This window comes from Lampetra fluviatilis, chromosome 71 (assembly GCF_964198595.1).
Source record: "Lampetra fluviatilis chromosome 71, kcLamFluv1.1, whole genome shotgun sequence".
NCBI classification, from domain to species: Eukaryota; Metazoa; Chordata; class Hyperoartia; order Petromyzontiformes; family Petromyzontidae; genus Lampetra; species Lampetra fluviatilis.
Genome location: NC_136345.1, coordinates 3,946,763 through 3,958,791, shown reverse-complemented (window position 1 = coordinate 3,958,791; position 12,029 = coordinate 3,946,763). Strand labels below are relative to the sequence as shown.

Here is a 12,029-nt window from a genome sequence, read left to right as displayed (position 1 = left end):
GGAGGGTGGGTGGTGGTGGGTGGTGGTGAGTGGTGGTGGTGAGTGGTAGTGAGTGGAGGGTGGGTGGTGGTGAGTGGTGGTGGGGGGGGGTGGTGAGTGGTGGTGGGGGGGGGGTGGTGAGTGATGGTGAGTGGTGGTGAGTGGTGGTGGGGGGGGGTGGTGAGTGGTGGTGAGTCGAGGGTGGGTGGTGGTGAGTGGTGGTGAGTGGTGGAGGTGAGTGGTGGTGGTGAGTGGTAGTGAGTGGTGGAGGTGAGTGGTGGTGGTGAGTGGTTGTAGTGAGTGGTGGTAAGGGTGGTGAGTGGGTGGTGAGTGGTGAGTGGGTGGTGGGTGGTGGTGAGTGGGGATGACGAGTGGATGGGTGGTGAGGGTGGTGAGTGGAGGGTGGGTGGTGAGTGGTGGTGAGTGGTGGTGGGGGCGGCGGGTGGCGAATGAGTGGTGGTGAGTGGTGGTGGGGGCGGCGGGTGGCGAATGAGTGGTGGTGAGTGGTGGTGGGGGATGACGAGTGGGTGGGTGGTGAGGGTGGTGAGTGGTGGTGAGGGTGGTGGTGAGTGGGGATGACGAGTGGGTGGGTGGTGAGTGGTGGTGGTGAGTGGTGGTGAGGGGGATGACGAGTGGGTGGGTGGTGGTGAGTGGGGATGACGAGTGGGTGGGTGGTGGTGGCGAGTGGGTGGTGAGTGGTGGTGGTGAGTGGTGGTGGTGAGTGGTGGTGAGGGGGATGACGAGTGGGTGGGTGGTGGTGGCGAGTGGGTGGTGAGTGGTGGTGGTGAGTGGTGGTGGTGAGTGGTGGTGAGGGGGATGACGAGTGGGTGGGTGGTGGTGAGTGGGGATGACGATTGGGTGGGTGGTGGTGAGGGTGGTGGCGAGTGGGTGGTGAGTGGTGGTGGTGGTGGTGAGTGGTGGTGGTGAGTGGTGGTGAGGGGGATGACGAGTGGGTGGGTGGTGGTGAGTGGGGATGACGAGTGGGTGGGTGGTGGTGGTGGCGAGTGGGTGGTGAGTGGTGGTGGTGAGGGTGGTGGTGAGGGGGATGACGAGTGGGTGGGTGGTGGTGGCGAGTGGGTGGTGAGTGGTGGTGGTGAGTGGTGGTGAGTGGGGATGACGAGTGGGTGGGTGGGTGGTGGTGGCGAGTGGGTGGTGAGTGGTGGTGGTGAGGGTGGTGGTGAGGGGGATGACGAGTGGGTGGGTGGGTGGTGGGGAGTGAACAACCTCAGGGAAGATTGCGCGGGAAAATGTTTAAAACAAAAAAAAATCCTCGCCACGGAAATGTTGGGTCCCGCTAAATCGTGGCTGGGTGCTTTGTGGTGGCTGATGGTTGTTGTTAGATGGTGGTGGCTGGTGGTTGTTGTTAGTTGGTGGTGGTGGTGTTAGTTAGACGGTGGTTGTTGTTAGGTTGTTTATTCGATGGTGGTGGTTGTTAGATGGTGGTTGTTGTTAGATGGTGGTTGGTGTTTTAGATGGTGGTTGTTATTAGATGGTTGTTGTTAGATGGTGGTGGTTGTTTTAGATGGTGGTTGTTGTTTTAGATGGTTGTTGTTGTTTGATGGTGGTGGTTGTTAGGTGGTGGTTGTTGTTGTTAGATGGTGGTGGTTGTTAGATGGTGGTTGTTGTTAGATGGTGGTTGTTTTAGATTGTGGTTGTTAGGTGGTGGTTGTTAGATGGTGGTTGTTAGGTGGTGGTTGTTAGATGGTGGTTGTTAGGTGGTGGTGGTTGTTGTTAGATTGTGGTGGTTGTTGTTAGATGGTGGTGGGTTTAGCAAACGACGACAGCCTTAGCCTCACAACATCCACCACCACCACCAACAAAACTTCAAACAAAAACCCGACCCACCAACACAACAACAACAACCACCACCACCATTATTTAAAACACAAAACACACAAGAAGAAAGCCCCACTAATAGATTTCCGTTACACAAGTTAAAACGTGCGACTATTCACGCATTTACTTTGTTTAATATTAACAAAATGTTTTACCTCAGAAAGCTGACGAGGATGATGAGGAGATGATGATGATGGTTTGGTTGTTGGTTTTTGGTTGTTGGTTTTGGTTGTTGGGTTTGGTTGTCGGTGGTTGAAGATGAGAGACGTGGTGGAAGGTTTGATTGAAGGGGGGTTTGGAGTGTCTAAGAGACTGTTCCCCCTACTACCAACCACTACCCACCACACCACCACTACCCCTACCACTATCACTACCCCCTACCACTACCAACCACCACTACCAACCACCACCACCAACCACAACCCCCCACCACCACTACCCCCCACTACAACCCACAACCACCACCACTACGACCACCCTCACCACTAACCACTACAACCCACTACCACCACCACTACGACCACCCCCCACTACCACCACCACTACAACCCACTACCACCACTACCACCACCCACCACCACTACTACCCACCACCACTACCACCAACCACCACTACCACCAACCACCACTACAATCCACTACCACCACCACCCCCCACCTACCACCACTACTACCACCACCACTACCACCAACCACCAACTACCACCAACCACCACTACCACCAACCACCACTACCACCAACTACCACCAACCACCACTACAATCCACTACCACCACCACCCCCACCTACCACCACTACTACCACCCACCACCACCACTACAACCCACAACCACCACCAGCCACCAATACTACCCACCACCACTACAACCCACCACCACCCACAACCCACCACCACCCACAACCAACCACCCCCCACCACCACAACCCACCACCCCCTCCACCACCACCACCTCCAAGTTCTTTACAAAAAAAAACGCGCGCGATCCGCTCGCTCGCTCCCTCCCCTCGCGGCCCGATAGACCCGTGGGAGAGTGGTGGGGGTGGGTATAGAAGACGCTCGCCACACCGGGAGATCGTAACCACGACGCCGCTTCGCAGAAGAATCAACAACAACAAACCCCCTCGAAAGCCGCCGCCGCCACCACCGCCACCGCCGTTGTTTTTTTACCTCAGAAATTATTTTCTTTGAAAAAAAAAAATTGTTGCTCTTGTCTCGCTCGCTCGCTGCGATCTCGACGTTGTCTCTCCTCCTCCTCCCCCTTCTTCTTCTTCTCCTCCTCAGCGACAGCAGCGGCGGCGTCTTAACGGAGACTCGGAAGAAACCTTCCCCCAGCCCTCCTCCTCCTCCACCACCTCCTCCTCCACCACCTCAGGGGCGCGGGCGAATCCCTAACATGGCGGACGCGCCACTTCCGGTGGATTGGGAGGGAAAATGAAAAAAAAGGCGGCGCGCGCGCGCGCTGTGGCGGCGGTGACGTCACGTCCGGTTTTGTTGTGGGGGGAGGGGTTTGGGGGGGAGGTAGGGTGAGAGGGGGGTTTGTGCCATGTTGGTACGGTGGGGAAGGGTGCGGGGGCCATGTTGGTACGGGGGGGAAGGGGACATGTTGGTACGGGAGGGGGGGCTGGGTGGGGGCCATGTTGGTACGGGGGGGGAAGGAGCCATGTTGGTACGGAGGGGAAGGGGACATGTTGGTACGGGGGAGGGCGGATGCCATGTTGGTACGGGGGTGAGGGGCCATGTTGGTACGGGGAAAGTGTGGGGGGTGCGGGGGGTGCCATTTGGTACGCTGGGGAGGGTGGGGGGCATGTTGGTACGGGAGGAGCGGTGGGCGGGGGCCATGTTGGTACGGTGGGGAGGGTGGGGGGGTGCATGTTGGTACGGGAGGAGGGGTGAGCGAAGGCCATGTTGGTACGGTGGGGAGGGGTGCGGGGGACATGTTGGTACGGGAGAGGGTGGGGGGCTGGCGGGAGCCATGTTGGTACGGGGGAGGATGGGGGGGGGGGGGGCATGTTGGGAGGGGGAGGGTGGGCCGGGGGGCATGTTCGTACGGGGGGGTGGGGGGGGGGGCATGTTGATACGGGGGAGGGTGGGAAGGGGGCCATGTTGGTATGGGGGGGGGGCATATTGGTACGGGGTGAGGGTGGGGGGCCATGTTGTTACGGGGGGAGGGAGGCTGGGCGGGAGCCATTTTGGTAAGGGGGAGGATAGCGGGGGCATGTTGGGAGGGGGAGCAGGGGGCCATGTTGGTGGTGGGGGGGGGTGGGCGGGGGCCATATTGGTACGGGGTGAGGGTGGGGGGGCCATGTTGGTACGGCGAGGAGGGTGGGAGCGGGCCATGTTGGTAAGGGGGGAAAGGGTGGGTAGGGGGCCATGTTGGTAAGGGGGGAGGGTGGGCAGGGGGCCATGTTGGTAAGGGGGATGAGGGTGGGCAAGGGGCCATGTTGGTAAGGGGGGGAGGGTGTGGGGCCATGTTGGTAAGGTGGAGGAGGGTGGGCAAGGGGCCATGTTGGTAAGGGGGAGGAGGGTGGGCAAGGGGCCATGTTGGTACGGGGGGGAGAGTGCAAGGCCATGTTGGAACGGGGCCCATGTTGGTACGGGGGTCAAGTTGGTGCTACGGGGGGGGGGGGGGCAAGTTGGTGATCGGAGGGGGGCCAAGTTGGTGCTGAGGGGGCCATGTTGGTAAGGGGCAGGAGGGTGGGCAGGTGGCCATGTTGGTACGGGGGTCATCTCGGTACGGGGGCCAAGTTGGTGCTGGGGGGGGGGCAAGTTGGTGCTGAGGTGGCCATGTTGGTAAGGGGGAGGAAGGTGGGCAGGGGGCCATGTTGGTACGGGGGTCATCTCGGTACGGGGGCCAAGTTGGAACGGGGGCCATGTTGGTACGGGGGCCCAAGTTGGTGCTGAGGGTGCCATGTTGGTAAGGGGGAGGAGGGGGAGCAGGGGGCCATGTTGGTACGGGGGCCATGTTGGTACGGGGGCCATCTCGGTACGGGGGCCATGTTGGAACGGGGGCCATGTTGGTACGGGGGCCCAAGTTTGTGCTGAGGGGGCCATGTTGGTAAGGGGGACGAGGGTGAGCAGGGGGCCATGTTGGTACGGGGGCCATCTCGGTACGGGGGCCATGTTGGTACGGGGGTCAAGTTGGTGAGGGGGGGGTAAGTTGGTGCTCCTGTGGTGCGCTGATGCCTCCGAATGTGGCCTGGGACAGTTTTGTGCCCTGGTCTTTTATTATTCATTTAAGGGGCACTACGGTACCGAGATGTTAACGACCTCGCCTGGTGCGCAAGAGGTCGTGGGTTCAATACCGACAACTCACGATGTCTGCTGCTGCTGCTGTACATTTGGAGTCTACGTCTCTCTCTTTCCCCGTGGAGGTCACGTGGATTTTTCTCAGGGTCTTCCACATTTAGAATCACGTGTTTAGAGTTATTTGGCCCATCGACTCACCACACAGAGACCCATAGACTCATCACACAGAGACCCACAGACTCACCACAGAGACCCATATAATCACCACACAGAGACCCACAGACTCACCACACAGAGACCCACAGACTCACCACACAGAGACCCACATACTCACCACACAGAGACACAGATTCACCACACAGACCCACAGACTCACCACACAGAGACCCATAGACTCACCACACAGAGACCCATAGACTCACCACACAGAGGCCTATAGACTCACCACAGACACACAGACTCACCACAGAGACCCATAGACTCACCACACAGACCCATCGACTCACCACACAGAGACCCACAGACTCACCACACAGAGACCCATAGACTCACCACACAGAGACCCACAGACTCACCACACAGAGACCCAGATTCACCACACAAAGACCCATACAGTCACCAAACAGAGACCCATAGACTCACCACACAGAGACCCACAGACTCACCACACAGAGACCCACAGACTCACCACACAGAGACCCACAGACTCACCACACAGAGACCCATAGACTCACCACACAGAGACCCACAGACTCACCACACAGAGACCCACAGACTCACCACACAGAGACCCATAGACTCACCACACAGAGACCCAGACTCACCACACATAGACCCATAGACTCATCACAGATACCCACAGACTCACCACACAGAGACCCATAGACTCACCACACAGAGACCCATAGACTCACCACACAGAGACCCATAGACTCACCACACAGAGACCCACAGACTCACCACACAGAGACCCATAGACTCATCACACAGAGACCCACAGACTCACCACACAGAGACCCATAGACTCACCACACAGAGACCCACAGACTCACCACACAGAGACCCATAGACTCATCACACAGAGACCCACAGACTCGCCACACAGAGACCCATAGACTCACTACACAGAGACCCACAGACTCATCACACAGAGACCCACAAACTCACCACACAGAGACACAGACTCACCACACAGAGACCCATAGACTCACCACACAGAGACCCACAGACTCACCATACAGAGACACAGACTCACCACACAGAGACCCACAGACTCACCACACAGAGACCCACAAACTCACCTTACAGAGACCCACAGACTCACCACACAGAGACCCACAGACTCACCACACAGAGACCCATAGACTCACCACACAGAGACCCACAAACTCACCACACAGAGACCCACAGACTCACCACACAGAGACTCATAGACTCAACACAAGGACCCACAGACTCACCACACAGAGACCCACAGCCTCACCACACAGAGACCCACAAACTCACCACACAGAGACCCATAGACTCACCACACAGAGACCCACAGACTCACCACACAGAGACCCACAGACTCACCACACAGAGACCCACAGACTCACCACACAGAGACCCATAGACTCACCACACAGAGACCCACAAACTCACCACACAGAGACCCACAGACTCACCACACAGAGACCCACAGACTCACACAGAGACCCACAGACTCACCACACAGAGACCCACAGACTCACCACACAGACTCATAGACTCAACACATGGACCCACAGACTCACCACACAGAGACCCACAGACTCACCACACAGAGACTCATAGACTCAACACATGGACCCACAGACTCACCACACAGAGACCCACAGACTCACCACACAGAGACCCACAGACTCACCACACAGAGACCCACAAACTCACCACACAGAGACCCATAGACTCACCACACAGAGACCCACAGACTCACCACACAGAGACCCACAGACTCACCACACAGAGACCCACAGACTCACCACACAGAGACCCATAGACTCACCACACAGAGACCCACAAACTCACCACACAGAGACCCACAGACTCACCACACAGAGACCCACAGACTCACCATACAGAGACTCATAGACTCAACACATGGACCCACAGACTCACCACACAGAGACCCACAGACTCACCACACAGAGACTCATAGACTCAACACATGGACCCACAGACTCACCACACAGAGACCCACAGACTCACCACACAGAGACCCACAGACTCACCACACAGAGACCCACAGACTCACCACACAGAGACCCATAGACTCATCACACAGAGACCCACAGACTCACCACACAGAGACCCATAGACTCACCACACAGAGACCCACAGACTCATCACACAGAGACCCATAGACTCACCACACAGAGACACAGACTCACCACACAGAGACCCAGACTCACCACACAGAGACCCACAAACTCACCACACAGAGACCCACAGACTCACCACACAGAGACCCACAGACTCACCACACAGAGACCCATAGACTCACCACACAGAGACCCACAGACTCACCATACAGAGACACAGACTCACCACACAGAGACCCACAGACTCACCACACAGAGACACAGACTCACCACACAGAGACCCACAAACTCACCACACAGAGACCCATAGACTCACCACACAGAGACCCACAGACTCACCACACAGAGACCCACAGACTCACCACACAGAGACCCACAGACTCACCACACAGAGACCCATAGACTCACCACACAGAGACCCACAAACTCACCACACAGAGACCCACAGACTCACCACACAGAGACCCACAGACTCACCATACAGAGACTCATAGACTCAACACATGGACCCACAGACTCACCACACAGAGACCCACAGACTCACCACACAGAGACTCATAGACTCAACACATGGACCCACAGACTCACCACACAGAGACCCACAGACTCACCACACAGAGACCCACAGACTCACCACACAGAGACCCACAGACTCACCACACAGAGACCCATAGACTCATCACACAGAGACCCACAGACTCACCACACAGAGACCCATAGACTCACCACACAGAGACCCACAGACTCATCACACAGAGACCCATAGACTCACCACACAGAGACACAGACTCACCACACAGAGACCCAGACTCACCACACAGAGACCCACAAACTCACCACACAGAGACCCACAGACTCACCACACAGAGACCCACAGACTCACCACACAGAGACCCATAGACTCACCACACAGAGACCCACAGACTCACCATACAGAGACACAGACTCACCACACAGAGACCCACAGACTCACCACACAGAGACACAGACTCACCACACAGAGACCCACAAACTCACCACACAGAGACCCATAGACTCACCACACAGAGACCCACAGACTCACCACACAGAGACACAGACTCACCACACAGAGACCCACAAACTCACCACACAGAGACCCACAGACTCACCACACAGAAACCCACAGACTCACCACACAGAGACCCACAGACTCACCACACAGAGACCCACAGACTCACCACACAGAGACCCATAGACTCACCACACAGAGACCCACAGACTCACCACACAGAGACCCACAGACTCAACAGAGACCCACAGACTCACCACACAGAGACTCATAGACTCACCACACAGAGACCCACAGACTCACCACACAGAGACCCATAGACTCACCACACAGAGACCCACAGACTCACCACACAGAGACACAGACTCACCACACAGAGACCCACAACTCACCACACAGAGACCCACAGACTCACCACACAGAGACCACAGACTCACCACACAGAAACCCACAGACTCACCACACAGAGACCCACAGACTCACCACACAGAGACCCACAGACTCACCACACAGAGACCCATAGACTCACCACACAGAGACCCACAGACTCACCACACAGAGACCCACAGACTCAAACAGAGACCCACAGACTCACCACACAGAGACTCATAGACTCACCACACAGAGACCCACAGACTCACCACACAGAGACAGACTCACCACACAGAGACCCACAAACTCACCACACAGAGACCCAGACTCACCACACAGAGACCCACAAACTCACCACACAGAGACCCACAGACTCACCACACAGAGACACAGACTCACCACACAGAAACCCACAGACTCACCACACAGAGACCCACAGACTCACCACACAGAGACCCACAGACTCACCACACAGAGACCCATAGACTCACCACACAGAGACCCACAGACTCACCACACAGAGACCCACAGACTCAAACAGAGACCCACAGACTCACCACACAGAGACTCATAGACTCACCACACAGAGACCCACAGACTCACCACACAGAGACAGACTCACCACACAGAGACCCACAAACTCACCACACAGAGACCCAGACTCACCACACAGAGACCCACAGACTCACCACACAGAGACCCAGACTCACCACACAGAGACCCACAGACTCACCACACAGAGACCCACAGACTCACCACACGGAGACCCACAGACTCACCACACAGAGACCCACAGACTCACCACACAGAAACCCACAGACTCACCACACAGAGACCCACAGACTCACCACACAGAGACCCACAGACTCACCACACGGAGACCCACAGACTCATCACACAGAGACCCACAGACTCACCACACAGAAACCCACAGACTCACCACACAGAGACCCACAGACTCACCACACAGAGACCCACAGACTCACCACACAGAGACCCACAGACTCACCACACGGAGACCCACAGACTCACCACACAGAGACCCACAGACTCACCACACAGAAACCCACAGACTCACCACACAGAGACCCACAGACTCACCACACAGAGACCCACAGACTCACCACACAGAGACCCACAGACTCACCACACAGAGACCCACAGACTCACCACACAGAGACCCACAGACTCACCACACAGAGACCCACAGACTCACCACACAGGAGACCCACAGACTCACCACACAGAGACCCACAGACTCACCACACAGAGACCCACAGACTCACCACACAGAGACCCACAGACTCACCACACAGAGACCCACAGACTCACCACACAGAGACCCACAGACTCACCACACAGAGACCCACAGACTCACCACACAGAGACCCACAGACTCACCACACAGAGACCCACAGACTCACCACACAGAGACCCACAGACTCACCACACAGAGACCCACAGACTCACCACACAGAGACCCACAGACTCACCACACAGAGACCCACAGACTCACCACACAGAGACCCACAGACTCACCACACAGAGACCCACAGACTCACCACACAGAGACCCACAGACTCACCACACAGAGACCCACAGACTCACCACACAGAGACCCACAGACTCACCACACAGAGACCCACAGACTCACCACACAGAGACCCACAGACTCACCACACAGAGACCCACAGACTCACCACACAGAGACCCACAGACTCACCACACAGAGACCCACAGACTCACCACACAGAGACCCACAGACTCACCACACAGAGACCCACAGACTCACCACACAGAGACCCACAGACTCACCACACAGAGACCCACAGACTCACCACACAGAGACCCACAGACTCAAACAGAGACCCACAGACTCACCACACAGAGACTCATAGACTCACCACACAGAGACCCACAGACTCACCACACAGAGACCCACAGACTCACCACACAGAGACCCACAGACTCACCACACAGAGACCCACAGACTCAAACAGAGACCCACAGACTCACCACACAGAGACTCACAGACTCACCACACAGAGACCCACAGACTCACCACACAGAGACCCACAGACTCACCACACAGAGACCCACAGACTCACCACACAGAGACCCACAGACTCACAACAGAGACCCACAGACTCACCACACAGAGACCCACAGACTCACCACACAGAGACCCACAGACTCACCACACAGAGACCCACAGACTCACCACACAGAGACCCACAGACTCAAACAGAGACCCACAGACTCACCACACAGAGACTCATAGACTCACCACACAGAGACCCACAGACTCACCACACAGAGACCCACAGACTCACCACACAGAGACCCACAGACTCACCACACAGAGACCCACAGACTCAAACAGAGACCCACAGACTCACCACACAGAGACTCATAGACTCACCACACAGAGACCCACAGACTCACCACACAGAGACCCACAGACTCACCACACAGAGACCCACAGACTCACCACACAGAGACCCACAGACTCAAACAGAGACCCACAGACTCACCACACAGAGACCCACAGACTCACCACACAGAGACCCACAGACTCACCACACAGAGACCCACAGACTCACCACACAGAGACCCACAGACTCACCACACAGAGACCCACAGACTCACCACACAGAGACCCACAGACTCACCACACAGAGACCCACAGACTCACCACACAGAGACCCACAGACTCACCACACAGAGACCCACAGACTCACCACACAGAGACCCACAGACTCACCACACAGAGACCCACAGACTCACCACACAGAGACCCACAGACTCACCACACAGAGACCCACAGACTCACCACACAGAGACCCACAGACTCACCACACAGAGACCCACAGACTCACCACACAGAGACCCACAGACTCACCACACAGAGACCATAGACTCACCACACAGAGACCCACAGACTCACCACACAGAGACCCATAGACTCACCACACAGAGACCCACAGACTCACCACACGGAGACCCACAGACTCACCACACAGAGACCCACAGACTCACCACACAGAGACCCACAGACTCACCACACAGAGACCCACAGACTCACCACACAGAGACCCACAGACTCACCACACAGAGACCCACAGACTCACCACACAGAGACCCACAGACTCACCACACAGAGACCCACAGACTCACCACACAGAGACCCACAGACTCACCACACAGAGACCCACAGACTCA

The 12,029-nt window shown here is 56.7% G+C and overlaps 2 protein-coding genes across 2 annotated transcripts in view; one reads left to right on the top strand and one right to left on the bottom strand.

Annotated features, from left to right (window-relative positions):
- The window catches only part of LOC144952930 (POZ-, AT hook-, and zinc finger-containing protein 1-like), a 48,644-nt gene extending 45,458 nt beyond the window's left edge, over nucleotides 1-3,186 (bottom strand). Inside the window, 1 exon segment of the mRNA XM_078883403.1 lies at nucleotides 2,985-3,186. The gene's annotated coding sequence lies outside the window, so the exon portion shown is untranslated.
- A 1,501-nt stretch (nucleotides 3,187-4,687) lies between these two features.
- The window catches only part of LOC144952976 (AP-1 complex subunit beta-1-like), a 25,329-nt gene continuing 17,987 nt past the window's right edge, over nucleotides 4,688-12,029 (top strand). Inside the window, exon 1 of the mRNA XM_078883460.1 lies at nucleotides 4,688-4,720. Within this exon, the coding sequence (XP_078739586.1) occupies nucleotides 4,688-4,720 (33 nt within the window). The remainder of the gene's footprint in view (nucleotides 4,721-12,029) is intronic.